The sequence below is a fragment of the Artemia franciscana genome, chromosome 4, assembly GCF_032884065.1.
Source record: "Artemia franciscana chromosome 4, ASM3288406v1, whole genome shotgun sequence".
Classification (NCBI taxonomy): domain Eukaryota; kingdom Metazoa; phylum Arthropoda; class Branchiopoda; order Anostraca; family Artemiidae; genus Artemia; species Artemia franciscana.
The window spans coordinates 20,404,653-20,424,652 of NC_088866.1; the positions used below are offsets into that span (position 1 = coordinate 20,404,653).

Sequence of the window (20,000 nt, forward strand, 5' to 3'; positions counted from 1 at the left end):
GGAAAAGCTTTGTAATGCTGGGCGGCTGAAGGGGTACCGGAAGCTTGTTTTATTAAAAGAAATTTATTCTATTAATCCAAATTACAAGTCATTTCGTGTTAAAAATAGAAAAAGCGTTTACGAAAAAGAGAATCAAATTTTATTTTATTCACGGGATGATAGAAAAAATCGATAGAAAAATCTTATTCGACTTGAAAAGATTTGCATGAAGACACTTAAAATTTGTAATTTAGGACATTTATTCCTCATCATTCTTCATTAGCTATTTCTGTAAAGAATGTAGTTTAAGAAAATAACTGTGCCAGTTGCAAGTTACTCCAGCTGTATGTTTCAATTCCTCCAAATTTACATGGATTCAACTGGGCAGGGGATGAATATTTTCTTTGTTGGGAATGAATTAACAGGCTGATATATGTCAAAGTACAAACGTCAGTCTTTTTTTATATGATTTATCAACACTCCTTGGTATATTAAAATAAATAATGGTTTTGATGTGCATAAGGGTGGAATATTTTTTAAATGGAAACAATAAGAATGAGTCGTAATTACAGATGAACGAGATTGATCTTTTCAGGAAACAAAGCATTATGCCGGTATATATCGGGCTAACATAGACTTTTAAAAAAAGCTTAAATAGAAGAAAAGTGTAATTTTGGGAAGGAGAGAAAGGTTAAACAGCTTTTCCCTATTGGATTGGGTGGAAAATCTTTAAAATGGAAGTTATAAGAGTAATTGTAGTAATTATATGTACAAGAGATTGATCTCTCCAGGAATCAAACCATGACCAGGGCACTTCGTATCAAAGAAGTTGTCGTAGAGACTTTTTAAAGGGCTCATTCAACTGGAAATTGAATGAGCTCTGATTAAAACAGTCGAAAATATGAAAATAGTCGTAAAAAATTGTAGGGCAACTAATCCCCCTACCACACCACCACTTCCCCAAACTCATTCTATCAAAGTTTTATTTATTTAAGTATGACAAATCTCCTACAACCCTCAGGGCAAGGGTTGTAAGTTATGCCTTGGGGGCATATAAGGTTCATACAAAAAGGATGAACGTATAGAATTTAGAGGGGGCTCATTGGATAGCTAATCAGAAATTTTTGCACTCTTTTTGAGATTAACAGTGATTGGAGGATGAATCCCCCCCCCCATAAATCGTATTTTCCCAAAATGCATCTAATAGAAACTTTGAGATGGCTATTTGTTGTCGCAGAAACTTCAAAAAAGGCTCATTCGATTGGAAATTGAAAAGGCTAGTGCCCTTTTCAATAGTTAAAAGTGATCGGAGAGCAAATAGCCCCCCTATCACGCCACCTTTCCCCCAAACACAATTAATCAAAATTTTTAGATAGCCTGAAATGTTTTGTACCCTTTTTAAATAGTCAAAAGTGATTGTAGGGCAACTAACCCTTTCCCACGCCCACCATTTCACCAAAACCATCCAATCTAAATGTTTAGGTAGCCTTTTCTATTCAAAGTAATTGAAAGGTCCGGAATTAGGTTTTGAGGATGACGCCCCTTCCCCCAGAATCCTCAGGGCAAGGTTTGTAATTTGTGCACTAGGGGCATATAAGGTATATACAGAAAGGATGATCTTATAAACCTCATTGGATTGGTAATAAGAACTTCTGGTACCCTTTTTAAGATTCAAAACGATCGTAAATTGGACATATCTCCCCAACACCTCGTCTTTTTCCGAAATGTATCTGATAGGAATTTTGAGATGGCCAGCAATTGTCAAACAAACTTTGAAAACAGCTCATTCGATTGGAAATGGAAAGGGCTAATGCCTCTTTTAAGAGTCGAAAGTGTTTGGAGGCTAACTAGCCCCCTACCTCACTCACCATTTCCCCGAACACATCCAATGAAAACTTTGAGATCGTCAATTTTTCAAAGTATTTAAAAGAACCAAAAATTATATCTTTGAGGAAGACAACCCCCCACAGCTCTCAGGGCAAGGTATGTTATGCCCTGGGGGCATATAAGGTATATATCGAAAGGTTGATCGTATAAACTTCGGAGGGGGCTCGTTGTATTCGTAATCAGAAGTGATATTGCCCTTTTTGAGATTCAGAGGGATCGGGGGGGGGACAACTCCCTTCCCCCAAACGTTATTTTTTCCAGTAATGCATCTGATAGAAAATTTGACATGGCCATTTGTTGTCATACAAACTTCGAAAAAGGCTCATTTGATTAGAAATAAGCCTTTTTAATAGTCAAAAGTGATTAGAGGGTAACAATTTCCCCCACGCGCATCAATTACCAAAACACATCTAATCGAAACTTCGAGATAGCCATTTTGTTCAGTGTAGTTGAAAAGTCTGGAAATTTTGTGTTTGACAGCCCCCATACCTTCTCAAGACCTGAACGTATTATGCACTCTATTGAAAAAAAATGGCTGTGTATTGTCAGTTTAGTATACATATGTTGATATATATTCCTTATAGATTTAACAATCTTTAATCTATTAAAGTTAAAAAGCTAAAGCATTTTAAACGTATTTTTTACTTAATCATACAATATTTGACCAAGTCAAACTCAAAATGAGCAAAAGTTTGCATGAGTAGGGCTGTCAACCACTATGCCTTCTCAAGACCAGAACATAGTTTGCACTTTACTGAAAACAAAATACTTTTATAATGTTTTCACTTTCTTTTCACTTGTTTAAAGTATCTTTAATAGATTAATGAAGGGGAAAGTCCTCCTTCTTGCGCTCTAATTACAGCGCGAATGTTTGGTGCTCTTTTTAAGAGTAACTCGAAATTGGAAGGCAAGCTAACCTTCTCTCAAGCCTATTTACTTTCCAAACACATCCAGTAAAAATTTTGAGACTGACATATTGTTCAGCACAGCAGAACGGTCCAGCATTCATGTCTTTAGGGATATTAGCTATGTAAACCATCCAAAATTATGCAGTCGGCCCAATTTTGTTTAAAATTAAATGTTGCTAGAAGTGCATCCAGGTTGTAAAAGAGCATAGATAGAAACTTTTGGGAATGATGCTAAGTTTTATTTTTCAGATCAACTTCAGAAGTTATAAAATAAAATTAAAAAATATTGTTTGTGTCAAGATTAAAAATTGTTGAAAAAGTTTCTCAAATACACAAATAGCAACCCATATTACGGATTCCCATAGAAGAAAACTGAAAAGATGTACAATATTTTCTTTTCATGAAAAACGAACAGAAATTAATTCAAAATATTTTTTCCACAACACAAGTTTTTTAAAGAAAAGCAAATTAAGCCAAGGATGAGCAAAAACAAAGTCAAATAGTCTTCCAAGCGTAAAACTACCACAAATCACTTTCAACAAATTAATGAAATTCAAAACAAACATAAATTAAAATAACCTCAATCAAACATAAATTTCAACTCTCTTTGTTGAGAATGGCAGGGGTGTAATTTTCTATGGAGTAGAAGGGCTAACCTCCCCTTCCTCCTCCCCAGCTAAAATTTAGCTTCTTTGAAAATTTTGTCTACACTAAGGTAGGCCTACATAGTTCAAGCATCCTCAAAAACACATCAGTTATCTTTAGTATACATTTGCCTTTATGGTTATACACGGCTCATTTTTCATTTTCCAATGCTATGGGAAAATTGGCTCCAGCTTCGCTTTGCCTCTCCCCCAGGATCTTGACAAAACTACGTTACTTGCTATTGTTACATTACCATTTAAATAACGTCCATTAGCGTTTAACCAGCGTATTTGTTTACTGCCATCTATTTTTCAGAAAATCCTAACTACTCTTTTAACTCTTATAACCTACTATTCATCAGAATAAAAAAAAATAAGGATCTCCCATTTGGGAAATCCTAAAGTTTGTGTTTTAAAGCTACTAAAAGTTATATCAAGCCATTCATTCATTGCACAAGATAGTGAATACTTTTTTGTTCACTTGGTTTATTAACAATGGCTTTATAAGATGAGTTTCCAGTCTGTGTCAGTCCCATCTTTTGGTGGATGTTTCCACATTTTTCCAGTTGAAAAAGACAATTATTGTTACCTGAGTTTAAGGATTTATGCAGCCAGAATCAATGGAGCCTCATCAGTCGATCCAGTCTCGTCAGTCATCCAGTCAAACTGATACCAGCCTTGTAAGGAGTAGTTGCTTCCCCCTTCAGAATTCCACAGGTTTTGTTGCTCAACAGCAATCAGTTGCTGGGAAAGGAAGTAAGTTCATTTTAAGCTGCAAATCTTTTCTGTTTAATGCCACAATAAGGAAGAAGATACAGGCTTGTCTTTGTTGTTGTATAAAACTTGTTAGGCTAAATGAAGATATTTTAGACCCAGGCTATTAGGCTAGCTTCTGGCAGACAACCAGAATTAGTAGGCATAATAGCCAAGGCCTAATGATTAAGATTTTAAGGTAATATAGCCAATGGTTCAACAGCTAACCACCACTTCAACAGTTAAATGACTTTAATCCCAATTAGGGTAAGGCCAATTAGACAGTGCCAAATCTTAGAAAGATATCTTAATAACAATATATCTTTTCTAAACATGGATAACACGTTCCTAGATTTAGATAATAAGGACTGGCTGATTGTTAGTGTAGAAAGTCTCAGTGTTTTTTCTTTATACATAGAAATCCAGGTTCTCTAAAACAGATAAGTAAGAATATTACATCTTTCCTCTTTTCCAAGCTAGCAATCTGGTAGAAAAATAATGAAAAACAATTCTCTTCAAAACTACTAAAACACACTGCCATAATACATTAGCCTATTGTATCTCTTTGTGAAGGAGTGCTAGGATTGTTCCTCTTGTTCAACTTTTTTTTATAGCCTACTGGACACACTATCATAATATATTAGCCTATTATATTTCTTTATGATGAGGTGCTAGGCTTGGTTCTCTTTATTACCTTAAAATTACCTTAAATCGCATTTGCCAGCGAGATAAGGTGGTAGATCCTCCTGTAGTTCTCGCTGGTGGTGAGTGATGTAATTATGTTGGCTTAGCTTCCCAGTCCAGCCTCCACTCGGCCCTCTCCCAGTCCCTGTTGACTCCAGCCTTGAAGGAGTGGGGAGTCTCAGCTTGGATGGTAGACTTGGATAGGCTATTCCAGAGGGGGACCACCCAAATGGAAAAGAAACCACATCGTTCCCTTCTCCAACATCCAGGCAGGTGAAGCTTAAGACTGTGACCTCTTGAATTGTTAGCCAAAGAGGGGGTGAAGATCTGGTTCAGGTGACTGGATTTGAAAATTTTGCGTGCCATGATCACATCTCTTCTATATCTTCGATAGGTGAGGGTTGGAAGTCTCAGAGATCCTAGGCAATCCTGGTAAGGGACATTATTTAAGCCACGGACCAGTTTGGTTGCTCTCCTTTGGACACTTTCAAGGGCTCTTGTGTCCATTTTATTTTGGGGAAAGGACAAAGTCAATTTTCACTTTGCTTTAAAAGGAGGGCTAGGCTTATTCCTCTAGTTCATTGATTTTATTTTCACAGGTTAAGCCTCTAGACTGGCTTCACAGAGCAACTGGTACAGGTTACATAGGGGGTATCATTGAGTTCTGTATAGTTAATGCAACTAGTGCTTGGTACAGGTATGGGCATGTGAAATGTTAGACCATGAACACAAGTAAAGGGTTACAGACAGTTTTCATCTGGTTTCCTAGGGTAAGTGTTTGTTTCTAATAGACTCAGTGGTGAGGTTAGTGTTTCTGCTTAGGGGATATATTCAGTTGTTATGGTGTCTGAGGTTGCTGACAGAATATCTGTTACATGTGTATTATATAAAACACCCTAGGGAAGTAAATTTTGGTGATAATAAAATACAATTAAAATAGAATACTTCATTAGCAAAATTGTGAAGGTCATTTGTGAATTATAGACAAGTACCAAATATCTTTATATGGTTTCTGTTCCTTCTCTAGGTTGCTCTGTCATTTGTCTTGACTATGTAGGATCTTGGATTCACATCTGCTCTTTTGACAATGCTTGCCTGCCTGAGTTTGCTGTAGATTTGGGCCTGTAGTGGTTTTTCAATTTGTAGGGGGTTCAGTTGCTTTGACTGTCAATCATAGTACTTGCTCTGGTGTGACTGTTGCTACATTTGATTCTGTTGAAACTGCTTGTGGTGAATGGCCATTGGTGCATGGGACTATTGATCTGAGGTTTCTGCTCATTAGCAGTTGGGATAGGGAGGCCAGAACATCAACTGGGGCGTTTCTGTACTGTAGCAGCAACAACTTAAACTTTTTTCCAGTGATAATGGTTTTCCTCAGGATATTTTGGCCATCTGTATACTTTTCTGTCAATCTGTTTTATTGGGGAAAACAAGGTGATGATGTGGTCTCAGATAGTTCCTAATCCAATACAAATTTTTGGAAGACAGATAATGTGAATTGTTGGCTGTTGTCTAGCCAGAAAGGGCCCTTGATACCACATGACATCCCTTACTTACCTTGGGAGAAAATTTGTTGTAACCTCTTCTACAAAAATAGGGAATATTTCCTGTACCATTGACTATTACAGTTGATTTTTTGAAGTCGATTGTGGGGAGCAGTGGATATGCACACCAAATCATACCCTGTCTGAAAAAGCACATTGCAAATTATGGAATGTGTGTTGATTGATGATGAGCACATGGGGAATTCCATAATGTGCAATATGCTTTTTCAGACAGGGTATGATTAGATGTGCATATCTACTGCTCCACACTATCAATTTCAAAAATCAACTGTAATAGTCAATGGTACTGAGGAAGGTATTCCCCTGTTTTTGCAGAAAAAGTCAAAACCAATTTTCTCCCATGGTAAGTGAGGGATGTCATGTGGCATTGAGGGCTCTTTCTGGTCAAGATTCTTGAGTCTGGTGCATGCATAGCAATGTTTGATATGTTCTTTGATATCTTTTGTCATCCCTGGTCAAAAAATGACAGAGCAAGCTTACTGTTTAGTTTCTTTTAATACCCAATGTAATATATGTATGCAGTTGAGGATGTACTTGCAGGAGTGTTTGGGTATGGCTAGGCAATCTCCTTATAATATGGTTTGGTCTGTGACCATTACATCATGCTGGACATTCCAGAATGGATGAGGGGTGTTGGGAGATTTTTTCTGGATATTGGCCATCTGTTCTGATTGTTTTAGCAAGCTCAACTAGTTGAGTATTGGCTGCTGTCTCTTGTTTGAGCCCTTTAATTCTGTCATTGCTGATTGGTAGGACCAACATAACATAATGCATGTATGATTTTATCTGTTTTTGCACCTTTCTATCCTTTCCAGTGAGATACTTGTGCAACAGGACATCAGCAGCTAGAATTTGCTTGCCTGGGCAGATTGTTATGGTGAAGTTGAATGGTTAGATTCTCAGTAGCATCTACTAGAGTCCTGGTGACAACTTTGACATTGGGCAATTCAAAATCACTTGGAGAGGTTTGTTATCAGATATGATTATGAAGTTCTAGCTGTACAGGCACTGGTGGTAGTGTATGCACCCAAAGAGGATAGCATATAGTTCCTTTTCTATCTGCAAGTAGTCTTGCTCAGTGGCATTCCAAGAGCATGGTGCAAAGGAGATTGGCTTCCTGTTTTGAATAAGGGTGGCTCCTGGGCAAAACTTCAAAGCATCAACTTGTTGCTTGATGTTCCCTCTTTTGGATCAAAGAATGCCAATAAGCTTCAAATGGATTCTTTGATGTTGTTGAACAATGTATTGTGTTGTGGCTCCCACTTGAGCTGTCATTGTTTTGCCTGGTTATGTAGTGGCTGATTTAGTGATAGTAGATTTGGGATGTACCTTGCTAGGTAGGTCATCATTCTCAGTATAGTCTGTAGTTCATCCTTGGTAGATGGGGCTCTCATTTCTTTCAGTGCTTGGACCTTTCATGGGTGGGTCTGTGTGGATACCACCTTCTGATATTACATGTCCAAAGTGCTGTATGCTGTTGCAGCCAAACATGCATTTTCTCAGGTTGAATTTCACAGCCTTTTCATGAGCTTTGATTAGTGTGCTGCAAAAATTGGTGTTGTGCTTCTCTCTGGTTTTCCCATTTAATGATGTCATTGACTATGACAGAAAAACCTTTAATGCGTCTTTTCATGCAGGCTGTATGGATTGTTGAATGTTGTTAGCTAAGACGATTTGTCATCTAGGACAAGAGACCAGTATCCATGATGGGCATCTGGCTTTGTGAAAAATTTAGTGCTGGAGTGTTTCAGTATTGCTTTGTCAAGGGTGGGCATTGGGTCATAGGGTCTTCTGATGGTCTTGTTCAGGTCCTATGGGTTGATGCAGACCTTAAGGCTTTTGTCAGGCTCTTTGACCACAGCTGCAGCATTTACCCAATCTGTGGTCTAAGCAACCTCTTTGATGACCTTAAGTGCTTCCATCCTATCTAGTTCCTTCTTGAATCTGTCTTGGATGGATATTATGATATGTCTGGCTGGAACAGCTGTAGGTTCTGTTTCTTTTTTTAGTGTTAAGTGACAGTCCTAGCCTAGTGGATTGGTATACTGGATTTAGGATCCTTTGTCCAGGAGGGCAAGGATTCAATTTCTAGTGTACCCAATCATTTGGTTTGGGATGGGATTCAGTTGACCAAGCTATAAATGGGGACCTGGAGGAATCTAGGGAAGGTACACAGGCTGGCCGCTATCCTCCATTGCACTTCCTGGCTGAAGGGTCTTGAGATGGAGATCAGCACTGCCAGTATTAAGCACTGACGACATTAAGGGTCTAGTGCCACCTCCTTTACTCTTTTTTTACTTTTATTATGTGAAACTCGCCTTCATGCTGTCCAATACCTTGGAATATGTTTTGGAATTTCTCTATGAATGGGGTTTATTTTGAGCTTTTTGGGTTTTCAACTATCAGCATTGGCTTAATTCATTTCAGTTTTTGGCTGGTTTTAAGAAACTCTGGCTGGCTATTAAAAATAGCCATCATCTGGCATAGATGATGTTTGCCTGGGCACCAGTGTCAATGTTGAAATGAATGAATGGAAGAAATTCCATTATGTTTAAATCCTTATGTTTTGGAGAAATTCCAAAACATATTCCAAGGTATTGGACAGCATAAAACAGATGCAGCACAAAAAAAGCACAAGACACTAATTCATTTGACACAAACAAAACAATCAGAAAGAGATGCTGACTAATGCTGTAAAATATTTGCCCATGAGTGGGTCTTGACCAACGAATTATATGGGTCAATTTGCAACAGAATGGCTTCTTCAGGGTTGGTAACACTGTGCTGGCATGTAACATATCTATTGCTTGTCCATGGTGGTAAACACAGCAAAAAACTGTGCATACCTGTAGTACAGTGAGTGTAATTTCAGTTTATCTGTAGCTGTAAAAATGTGCCAAAATGGGCTAAGATACAGATAATGAGGCAAAATCATAGCATTTTGCACCTGGGCCAAAAGATGACAATCAAACTCCCACTAATTAGCCTCTGTGTAGCTTTACATAGAAGAAGAATGGTTCTTAGAATGAGAAAGCAGTAACCACTGTTCCTCTAGTATTGATCGTCCAATTGGGAGGCCACATATACAATATCATCCACAAGCTCAACAACACAATCACCAAGTTTGACCCTCTGACCAGCATCTGATTTTGAGTTGAAAAGCAACACTTCAGACTTTTCAGCATTGAACTGGAATCCAGTATGGGCATACTCTTGTTGCAACTTGATAAAATTAGCTTCTAGAATCTGTAGAGACCATCATCTGCATAACCAGTCAAAGACAGAGCAATACCATGCAGAATATAAGTCATAAGTGACTTTGATTGTGGCCTTACAATACTGTTATTAAATACTGTTGGTGACAAAATAGCACCTTGTCTTACCCTATTCTTCTCATTGTTTACTGGGAGAAGAGAGTATTTCCACCTGGAGAAACAGCACAATCATATAAGAGACTAGTACACTCATTAGCTAGTAGAGGGAGCCTATCTTCCACTTTCAGATTTTCATACATGTCAGCCAGTGGGGCTTAGGGTCAACACTGGCCAAACCGAAATCAAATATAATCTCCTTGTGGAGAAGTGAATCAAATGCATGTCTCACATCATGGGCACCTAAAGCAATACATTCACCATGTTTTTTTGCATCAACTAAAGCAGAAAGAGCATGACCACAGCCAAGGCAAGACTGAAAACCAAACTGTTGGTCTTTAACTGTACATTTAGTTCTTAACTCATCAATTATCAATTTCTCAAAAATTATACAAAATATTGTCGCAACTGTTATTGGGGGAAAACAGACATTCAGAAGGAGGTTTATTCTTCTTAGGGATAGGTGTCAAACATCCAATTGAAAAAGAATCAGGGACAAATCCAAGATCAAATGTCATTTGGTAAAGGAGTACTAAGTGTTCCATAAACAGTTTGCACAACAACAAACGATTTTTTTTCAGTTTACCAATTGCAGAAATAACAAGGCTCTTTGTAATAATCAGTCCCAGATTAGAAGTAGGCTCAAAAATTTTTTGGAGTTTCACTTTGTAACTATTTTGCAGAATTGGATCTTGAGCAGAAGATTTTATTTATAATGCTCAACCCATGAGTAAAGTGGTATACAAGATGGTATTTGACTTGGCATATTTTTTTAGAAGACTAGACCACAACTTATTTGGTTGATGCCAAACTTCTTTCAAATAAGGCAAAATAATTGAACTTTGATGCAGAGAAAGCTGCTTTGCAAACTTGAGTTTAGTATAAATATACAATTTTCACTGCCATCCATTGTACAGTTTATCTGCTTCAATCCAAACTGAAAGCCAAAACTTAGCAGAAAAGCAAACATTTTGCAAATTATGATTAGTTGACCAGCCAGGGTCTTCAGTTCCAACTTTTATTTGCCTAATAGGTACTGCTGATTTTTCTGCAAGAGCTAGGGCATGAGTAAGTTCACTACAATAAATGTTCAGCCTAACTCAAGAGTCACACATATTCTTTCTTGAACTCTGTAATAGATCAAACGGTATACAATTTTTCACAAGGACATCATTGCACACATTCTGGATAAGATCTAGAGATGCCCTGTCCCAATCATTAGCATAAAATACAGATTGCTTTTTCGGAAGCTGGTTTGAAGAAGGGCCACAATCACCAATCAGAGTACTAAAAGACAAAGGAAAGTGATCTGACGTAAAATGGGAAGCACTAACAACAACTTCCACAACAGTTATGGATGATGTATGACAAACATGGTCTAAGTTAAATGTACAACCTGAATTATGGACACAAGTAAAACTCTCATTCATTGAACAGACCAAACATAATACTAGGCCAATTTAATCACCAGAAGAACTAAGTGGGTTGGTTAGGTCACAATTGAAGTCACCAGTCATAATACAGCATAAACCATGCTCCTTTATTTTTAGCAAGTATTTAACTAAATGAACAGCAGTAATGGCAAAGAACTTTCAGATCAGTCATCATGGTAGTTCATGGGCAAATAAATGCTTAGCACAAAAAAATTCTGGAATATAATTGTAAATGAGCAAAATTGTCAAAAAGCAGCACTAATGGCAAAAAAGTCTTTCAGATAAGTCATCATGGTGGTTCATGGGCAGATAAATGCTTAACACAACAAAATTCTGGATTCTAATTGTCAAAAAGACACTTGCTGAATAAAAAATATGACTTCATACATGACTTCACAAATGTTGCAAGACCACTACGAGGCTGGCCATAAGACTGAGAGCAGTGTGCAGTAACCAAGAACACTTTATGATTGGTTGATAGTCCCAAAAGACTCAGGCTCAAAGTAGTTACAAAGTGCTCATGAATACATATTATATCACATATAAGTTAAAAATCCTTTAAAAACACTGGCCAGTTGAGCAAATTTCCATTTAAATTTCATGAGACAATTGCATAAGAGATCAAGGATCCTTGGTTTATTTCTTCATTGCACCTTGAGTGGGTGGGTTTTAGACTCATTTGATTGAGGTATAGCATTGTTTATCACCCTTTTAGCTGGACACTTTGCACTGTAGCATGTATAGCCTTTCTAATTGCACAGAATATAGAACTTATCTTTGTGCACCCATTATTCTTTGTAAAGATGTGATCAGAAGCACTACAACTACCACAAACAGGCGTCAGTAAACAGTTGGCCACTATGTGACCAACTTCATGATAGCATGAACACCTTTTTGGGGAAAATTTAACCTCTTCTGCAGGCAGCTTCTCACAGCAAACCCAAACTGATACATGGAATGCTCAAAGCTATTGATTTCTATTGCCTTTGATGCACTTGGAAGAAGGGATTCTACATCAGTATGAGTCATGTTGGGTGGAACCTGCTTTAGGTTGGCAATAAACAGTTTCTTTTTGAGTATAGCAGCAACCTCAGGCTTACTAGCTTTCATTTTCTCAACAATTTTCTCAGCAGATGATTTTGATTGATATACAATTTCTAGTCCTGTTTCAACTTTCTTAGCTTACTTATTTCTACTGAGTTTGGTAGGGTCACTGAATTCTTATCACAATAGTCAAGAATTTTCAAAATGTCTACTAAAGTGTCAGCAACTTTCTGCCTCTCAGTTTGCCGAGTGCAAATATACCTTGCCATAGACCAAATAATCTTTGGTTTCATCTGGTTTACCATATCTTCTGCAAAAAAAATTGCAACCAGTTTTAATGATATTTTATGTTAGCATTTCCTTTTGATTTCACCCTTATGGCAAAATTCAGCACAGCATTCTGTACTAGTTCATCTGGGGAAAAAACTCCTATAGAAAAGGGAAGCGTCAGCCCCATTCCACCTGGTCCCTGCAGTTTAAGGGAGACTCTCCCAGCAGGTACAATGGCACTTGTAACAGGGAACTTCCTCTCTTCTGCTTGTCAATTAAGGTTATATAAAAAACGACTTGGTGTACTTAGATTGAAACCAGCACAAATCTATTTTTAAAATGTTAATTAATGTCCAGAAACTAGATCAGTAGATTACAACATTTGTAATCTATATAAAAATGTTTGAAAGAATGGTCACACGATTAACACTGGTCACTGAGTTAATTTAAGATCCTACAGAGTTTCAAGTTGAGAAAATCCATAAAAGGTTTTATCACTTTCAAGACCAAATCAAGACTGATGTGTTCATTGGTTGTGAGCTTCATGTACGACTGATCCTCACCTTTGTTCATGTTTACAGTCTCAATGAAGAGCTCATGATTGCAGTCAAGTTGATGCTCTTATGCTTGTAGTTGTTGATTTGTCACATTCATCACCTTTTTGCTGCTTTTGCATATCTTTGAGAAGTGGTTTGGTTTATCACAGTTACTGCCTATTTTTTCCTTTGCAGGACGTTTGGGGGAAGGTGAATACTCTCCTCCACAGAAATAACATTGTCTTACTGGTTGGGGCATGATTTGATTTCTTTGCCCTTGTGGCAAAACCCACTAGATGCTTTATGCATGTTTCTTTATAAGCTTGGCTGCCACATGTATCAGGTTGTGGCATTGACCTGAGCTGCATCTGGGTTTCTATATGTGTTTGTACAATAGTAATTGAATGTGACAGAGTTAGATTGGAACCAGGTTGTAGAAGTTTCTCTCTGACTTTTGCTGAAGAGATGCCACATACAAGTTGGTCTCTTACCATTTAATCTTTCATGGGTATTATGGAATATGTACATTCACAAGCAAAGTTTAGATCAGTTATGTATTGGTCCATTGGCTCACCATCTTGTTGATCACATTTATGAAAGAAATATCTTGCAAAGACTGTATTGCACTGAGGGAGCAAATATTCACTGAACTTGTCAATGTAGTATTCAATTTTGTCTTGCTCTTCAGCTGTGATTGTAAAGGTACTAAAAATTTCTTGCCCTTAATCTCCAAGCCAGATCAGCAGAAAGGCACTTTGTACTTTTCTTTCTTTCTACTAAGGGGTCCTTGGAACATCAGCTTTGCATGATTCTTGAATCTTGTCCATGACTCTTTGAGGTTATCATAATTTCAGGGTATTGGATGTTGGCTTCCATGTTGTTTTAGACGATTTCTGACACCATGTAGAAAGTCTCAATTTTTATTCTTTAGACATAGAAACCCTGGTCATCTAGAACAGAAAAGTAAGAATGTTGAATTAGGACTAGACTAAGCTATTTGGAACCAGCTGTTAACAATCTTAAAAATTTTATATTTTTTTAACAGGCCTATTGACAGTATAACCAATAACTTAAAATCCTATATCTTACATTAGATAGAATTTTCCAAGATAAGGCTCCAGTGTTGTCTGTTAGTATGTTTGATATTTTGAGTTATATAATATTAAGATATCCTATTCAAGACTATGAAATGTTTACTCAGAAGACTTCAATAAATCCAATGGTGAAACAATCCACTTTCTAGGTGGTATGATAGATATTTCACAACAATTTAACTGGTTAAAGTGGTGATTAGCTGTGGTGTTCATCTTAAGTCCAATTAACGCAAAATAATTACACATAGAAAAAAGTATGCTGCAATAAAGGTAGCAGACAACTTTCATGTATTGGTGAGGGATTCTCACCCCAGCTTTGAATACACTATAGCCTACAGATGGAAATTAATGTTTCTTCACAAAGATAGGCACATATCTACTGTGTACTATCATGTGGAAAATCTTTATCATAGAATTTGACTACTGCATATTGTATACATTACCATTATTATAAAGTCTTCTAGTAGTCAATAGTGAATCCTAAGCTTGTACATAGATTAAGTCTAAACTTGAAAAAATGTTGCCTAATTTTGGAGAAATAATCTTAAAATTTGAACAAAGTATCTAAATCATAGACAGGCTCTATCATGGATATATTCAATCTCAGGCAAGTGTTTTTAAGCAGAATAATTGTTATTATAAGATATGATATAAGGATAATGCTAGATTGCTTGCATTATCTTTGATCTATGCATGATCTATGCTAGATTAGGTGCTGAGGCCTGTCAACGCTTGGGTCCTTACCACCCTTCGATTAGACTGTATTGTTTGTGTTATTTTGTTTTTCTTTCCTTAACGTTTTTACTCCGCTTAAATTGTCAAAACGAGTGGGTAACAAATAAATTATTATTAACTATTATAACTTTTTTTAAGTTTATTTGTTGAATTTTTTTTATAGATTGTAGTCAACCAATACTAACTAGCCAATTCTCAACAATCATCCAATCCTAACCATATAATACTACCTACACTATATCCAAGGTTGAGAGCCTACTGTGCACATTTATTACCTTAAATTGCATCTTCTTACAATTAAGGTTACAGGAACCTGTAAATGTTGCCACGAAAAAGTTCATTGCACAACTTGCTTATTGATTTTCGTGTCATATGCATGTACAGAATGGTTGAGTATTAAAAATACCTAATCATCAAGGATTGTAGGAGGGTTAAGTTAGGCAGAGGGCTGAGGGTACATTAAAACAAATAGGATATGCACTCAAATGCAATTAAAAATAGATGTAAGTATAATTTAAGTTCTAAGATCTATAGAGTGTTTATTTTGAAGTGGTATAGCCCTAAACTTTGTTACAATAGTACCCCCATGTTCTATATAGCTAATAACAATGGAATTTTTGTCACCAATGGCCAATCAAAAATGATTATTTTATTTGCTATCAATTACGGTTGAAATCAATTGCAATAAGCAATATTGAATTTGGGGGAGGATAGTGCCTCCAGTATTTGGACACTTCCTAATTTTGGACAAGTACTTTGATTGAGAGATATGAGATATGCATTTATTAAAATATATATATATTTCATTAACATGAAAAGCAGGTTTCCTATTTTGGATATGAAATAGATAGCAGTTCTAAATAGTTGGGATTGGCTGATGATTAGGTCTTTGTCTAGTCTAGATTACATGACTGTAATCTTAGAAACCTTTTTTTTAATATTTAAAATTTAGACAAAAGTTATCCTTACATCCTAACCTATTTAACTTCACTTGTTTTGCCTCCCATTACCCATCTCAGCTTAAAACTATTTGTGATTAAATCTCTCTGTGATTTAAATACTTTTTTTCTAACTTCAAGACCCAGGCTATTGACTATCAGTGCATTTGAAACAATTAGCATTAGGTCTAAATATATGGCTAAATATTCAAGCTAATCATGGGATTTTTAAGAAAATCCAGACAAATACCATTGTGAAACAAGCCTATCTTATGGTTGTATAATGTTACAATAAATTAACAGTTTGAGGATAATTAGTTCTCCAAGTACTAGGTATCTCACCCTGAAAATCAAAACCCTATTTTTATTGCTTATACTGGTAACTGATAGGCCTATTATATTACTATAATTAAGTCAAATATGCTTGACCAAATTAGTCAGTGCAACTAGAAAATCTATATCTTAACTCCTTTGAAAGGAAACCACAATTTAGCTATTAGAACTTTGGCTTTTACAATCTAACTGCAGCTTAGCAAACAGAAAGCTATTATCACAGGTGAGTCAAAATTTGAGGAATTGATATTAGGTAAAAAATTGCTTTCCCGGTAAGGTTTTATTAACCTTTTGGAAATATTGCAAGGAATTACCTGCTATGACATAAAATGAAAATACCATTTTGTGACACAGAAATCACATAGCCAAGATAAGAAAATATAATTGATTGTCCATTCATCACTTTTTCCAAATGTAATAACTACTGCTGATACAGTTATGTATCAACCTATGACTGGGTAATTGTTGGTATTAGGAGCCAACTGTTTTTGGAAAATAATCACAAAAGGTAATGAAGGATCAGCAAACATTCATACATTCAGGAAACAACCTATGACTGTATTAAGATATGAGAAAGACGAGGGGGCAATTTTCTCCCTTATTGGAAAAATAGTTATTTTCTTGCATTTTCATTACAAATTACGTATATTGCCCCTCCCTCTCCATTAGAGTTGGAGAAATACCTTTTTTGGTTTTCTTTCTAAAAAATTCAGAGAAAAATTATTGCTCCTCTCCACATCAATGTGATTTGGCACTCTTGAGAAGGGGGGTGGATACCCTTGGAATAGTAGGGATTATTGTGGTCTAAAAGACCATTGCATGTCTAATTTCTCTTTTTGCTATCTGATATCTATGTTACAAAATGAATTTACATACTCTTGTATATGGTGTAAGGCTGTATGAAGACATTAGCGGGGGAGGGGAGTGGGTGGGTGGGATGGAATGCAAGTGCAACAGTTCTAATGATCACATTTAGAAAGACTTTGATTTTCAAGCAATATTATTGTTCATCAATGTGCATTGTTTTCAAATCTTAAATCTTATAAATCAATATTTAGTAAGGGTACAAGAATAAAAAAAGCTTCTTAGCACTAAGTTAGCTTTAGCTCATCAATGGCCAGTAGGAAAGGAGGTTAAAAGTAGTAGGAGTTTATATCATGATTTTGGCTCTGGGTCCATTTTTGAAAGTTTTGTTCATCTAACTTGACTAGGCCACTTTCAAGATGGAAAAGAACAATACGTAGGTTTCTACTCTACATTTAATAGATTATTATTTAAAGATTGTTGCTGTATATGTTATATAATGGATTGTAAAAGTTTTATTCACTTAACTCAACTAGGCCACTTTCCAAGATAGAAAAGAATATCATCTAGAATGCTGTTTTCTATTTAATAGATTTTGTAATAGAAAAAACTGACAGGTTTGAGTCTGCTTTTCTAGGACTTTTACTTTTGGAAATAAAATTTCATTGACTTGAAAAGCATTTAATGTCACTACCTTAGAAAAAATTCTATGTTTTAATCCTTGTTATGGTTTGGTTAATGAAGTTGCTTCCTTCTCTAGGAAGCTTCACTACCTTAGAGAAAATTCTGTGTTTTAATCCTTGTTATGGTTTGGCTAATGAAGTTGCTTCCTTCTCTAGTTTGGCTAATGGAAGTTGCTTCCATTCTGACATAGCTATTCAATTAATAAATTCATACAAGTGATTTTAACTAGGCATAGGCCTAATATCTAAGGCGTTTGCATTTTTTTAAAGAAACTTCAAATTTCTTTTTGAAAAAAAGATAAACTACTTTTTAATAAACTCCTTGGAGAATTTAAAAACATTACACAATACATTATAAACAATAAACACACATTAAACAATCATAAATATAAGTACTGGTGCTTGGTTCTTACTAAAATTCTGTGTGCAAAAAACACCCCCTCCCTCCTATTATATTTTCTGAATCTTTTTGGAATTCGGAATCTTTAAGAATATCATCTAGAATGCTGTTTTCTATTTAATAGATTTTGTAATAGAAAAAACTGACAGGTTTGAGTCTGCTTTTCTAGGACTTTTGCTTTTGGAAATAAAATTTCATTGACTTGAAAAGCATTTAATGTCACTACCTTAGAAAAAATTCTGTGTTTTAATCCTTGTTATGGTTTGGCTAATGAAGTTGCTTCCTTCTCTAGGAAGCTTCACTACCTTAGAGAAAATTCTGTGTTTTAATCCTTGTTATGGTTTGGCTAATGAAGTTGCTTCCTTCTCTAGTTTGGCTAATGGAAGTTGCTTCCATTCTGACATAGCTATTCAATTAGTAAATTCAAACAAGTGATTTTAACTAGGCATAGGCCTAATATCTAAGGCGTTTGCATTTTTTTTAAAGAAACTTCAAATTTCTTTTTGAAAAAAAGATAAACTACTTTTTAATAAACTACTTGGAGAATTCAAAACATTACACAATACATTATAAACAATAAACACACATTAAACAATCATAAATATAAGTACTGGTGCTTGGTTCTTACTAAAATTCTGTGTGCAAAAAACAGTCCTTCCCTCCTATTATATTTTCTGAATCTTTTTGGAATCTTTAAGAATATCATCTAGAATGCTGTTTTCTATTTAATAGATTTTGTAATAGAAAAAACTGACAGGTTTGAGTCTGCTTTTCTAGGACTTTTACTTTTGGAAATAAAATTTCATTGACTTGAAAAGCATTTAATGTCAGGAAAAAAAAGTGGGACAAAAACAAGAATAGGGTGAAAAAAAAAATAATGCATGTTTTTTATTTTGATATTTACCTAATATAAAACATGTTTTAACAATATTGCTTTGAAAGCTTCTTTGATTGCCAGCAAGTCATTTGATGCAAAATAATGGCAAATAGAGCAGGAAGGGTGTTTTTTTAGATGTATATTTATGGGCAAGAATCACATCTCCTTGTTTTCTTTTATATATCTGTGTAGGGAGCTGAAGATAGTGCAGACGTCCTTCACAAGGCATTTGCTCCAACATTACATTAATTCTTTTTTTCTTGTTTGAGAAGTATTTTAAACTAATAAAAATTAAGGAAAAAGGAATAATTTCTAATAGATTTGACAAAAATGATACAAATAAAGCTGAAAGCATCTACAAAAATCCATTAATTTAACCTTTGCTGATAAAAATGAATTAAATATTTTATTTTATTATAGTTTCCCTACAGGAGTACCAATATTGTACAGTAACAAGGGCAAGTATTTAAGCCTGTTGAATGAATCTTTAGAAATGAATATCTGAGCTGACAGTTAGCAATTTGCTAATAAGTTAGCAATTAAAAAACTGTATTAAACTTCCTGGACTTAGGTTGCATGGTCCTTGATTATGCTTCTTGCAGTAATCTCTGCAATCTTTTGTTGGAACATTCCTCAAAAATCTTTTGTTGGAACATTAAACCCTTTGGACTGACGAACAAAAACATACTAAAATATTGCACAGGGGACATAGACCTTGAAAATAGGGGACAAAAAGAAAGCAGAAAAAAAAGAAAGCAGAAAAAAAAAGAAATGTGTTGGAACATTAAACCCTTTGGACTGACGAAAAAAAAATACTAAGATATTGCGCAGGGGACATAGACCTCAAAAATAGGGGACAAAAAGAGAGCAGAAAAAAAAAATCTTATGTTGGAACATTAAACCCTTTGGACTGATGAACAAAAACATACTAAAATATTGCAGAGAGGACATGTACCTCAAAAATAGGGGCAAAAAGAGAGTAGAAAAAGAAGGCAAATAACATCTCCTTCCTTTTAAAAAATTTCAGTTTGGATCCAAGTATGTTTATATCTAATTTATTTG

General features: G+C 35.6%; 1 protein-coding gene across 1 annotated transcript in view; it reads left to right on the plus strand.

The window, feature by feature from the left end:
* Positions 1–3,771: 3,771 nt before the first annotated feature.
* Positions 3,772–20,000, plus strand: part of LOC136026124 (E3 ubiquitin-protein ligase RNF10-like) — a 74,874-nt gene continuing 58,645 nt past the window's right edge. Inside the window, exon 1 of the mRNA XM_065702414.1 lies at positions 3,772–4,174. Coding sequence (XP_065558486.1) covers positions 4,024–4,174 — 151 coding nt within the window. The 5' untranslated portion in view covers positions 3,772–4,023. The remainder of the gene's footprint in view (positions 4,175–20,000) is intronic.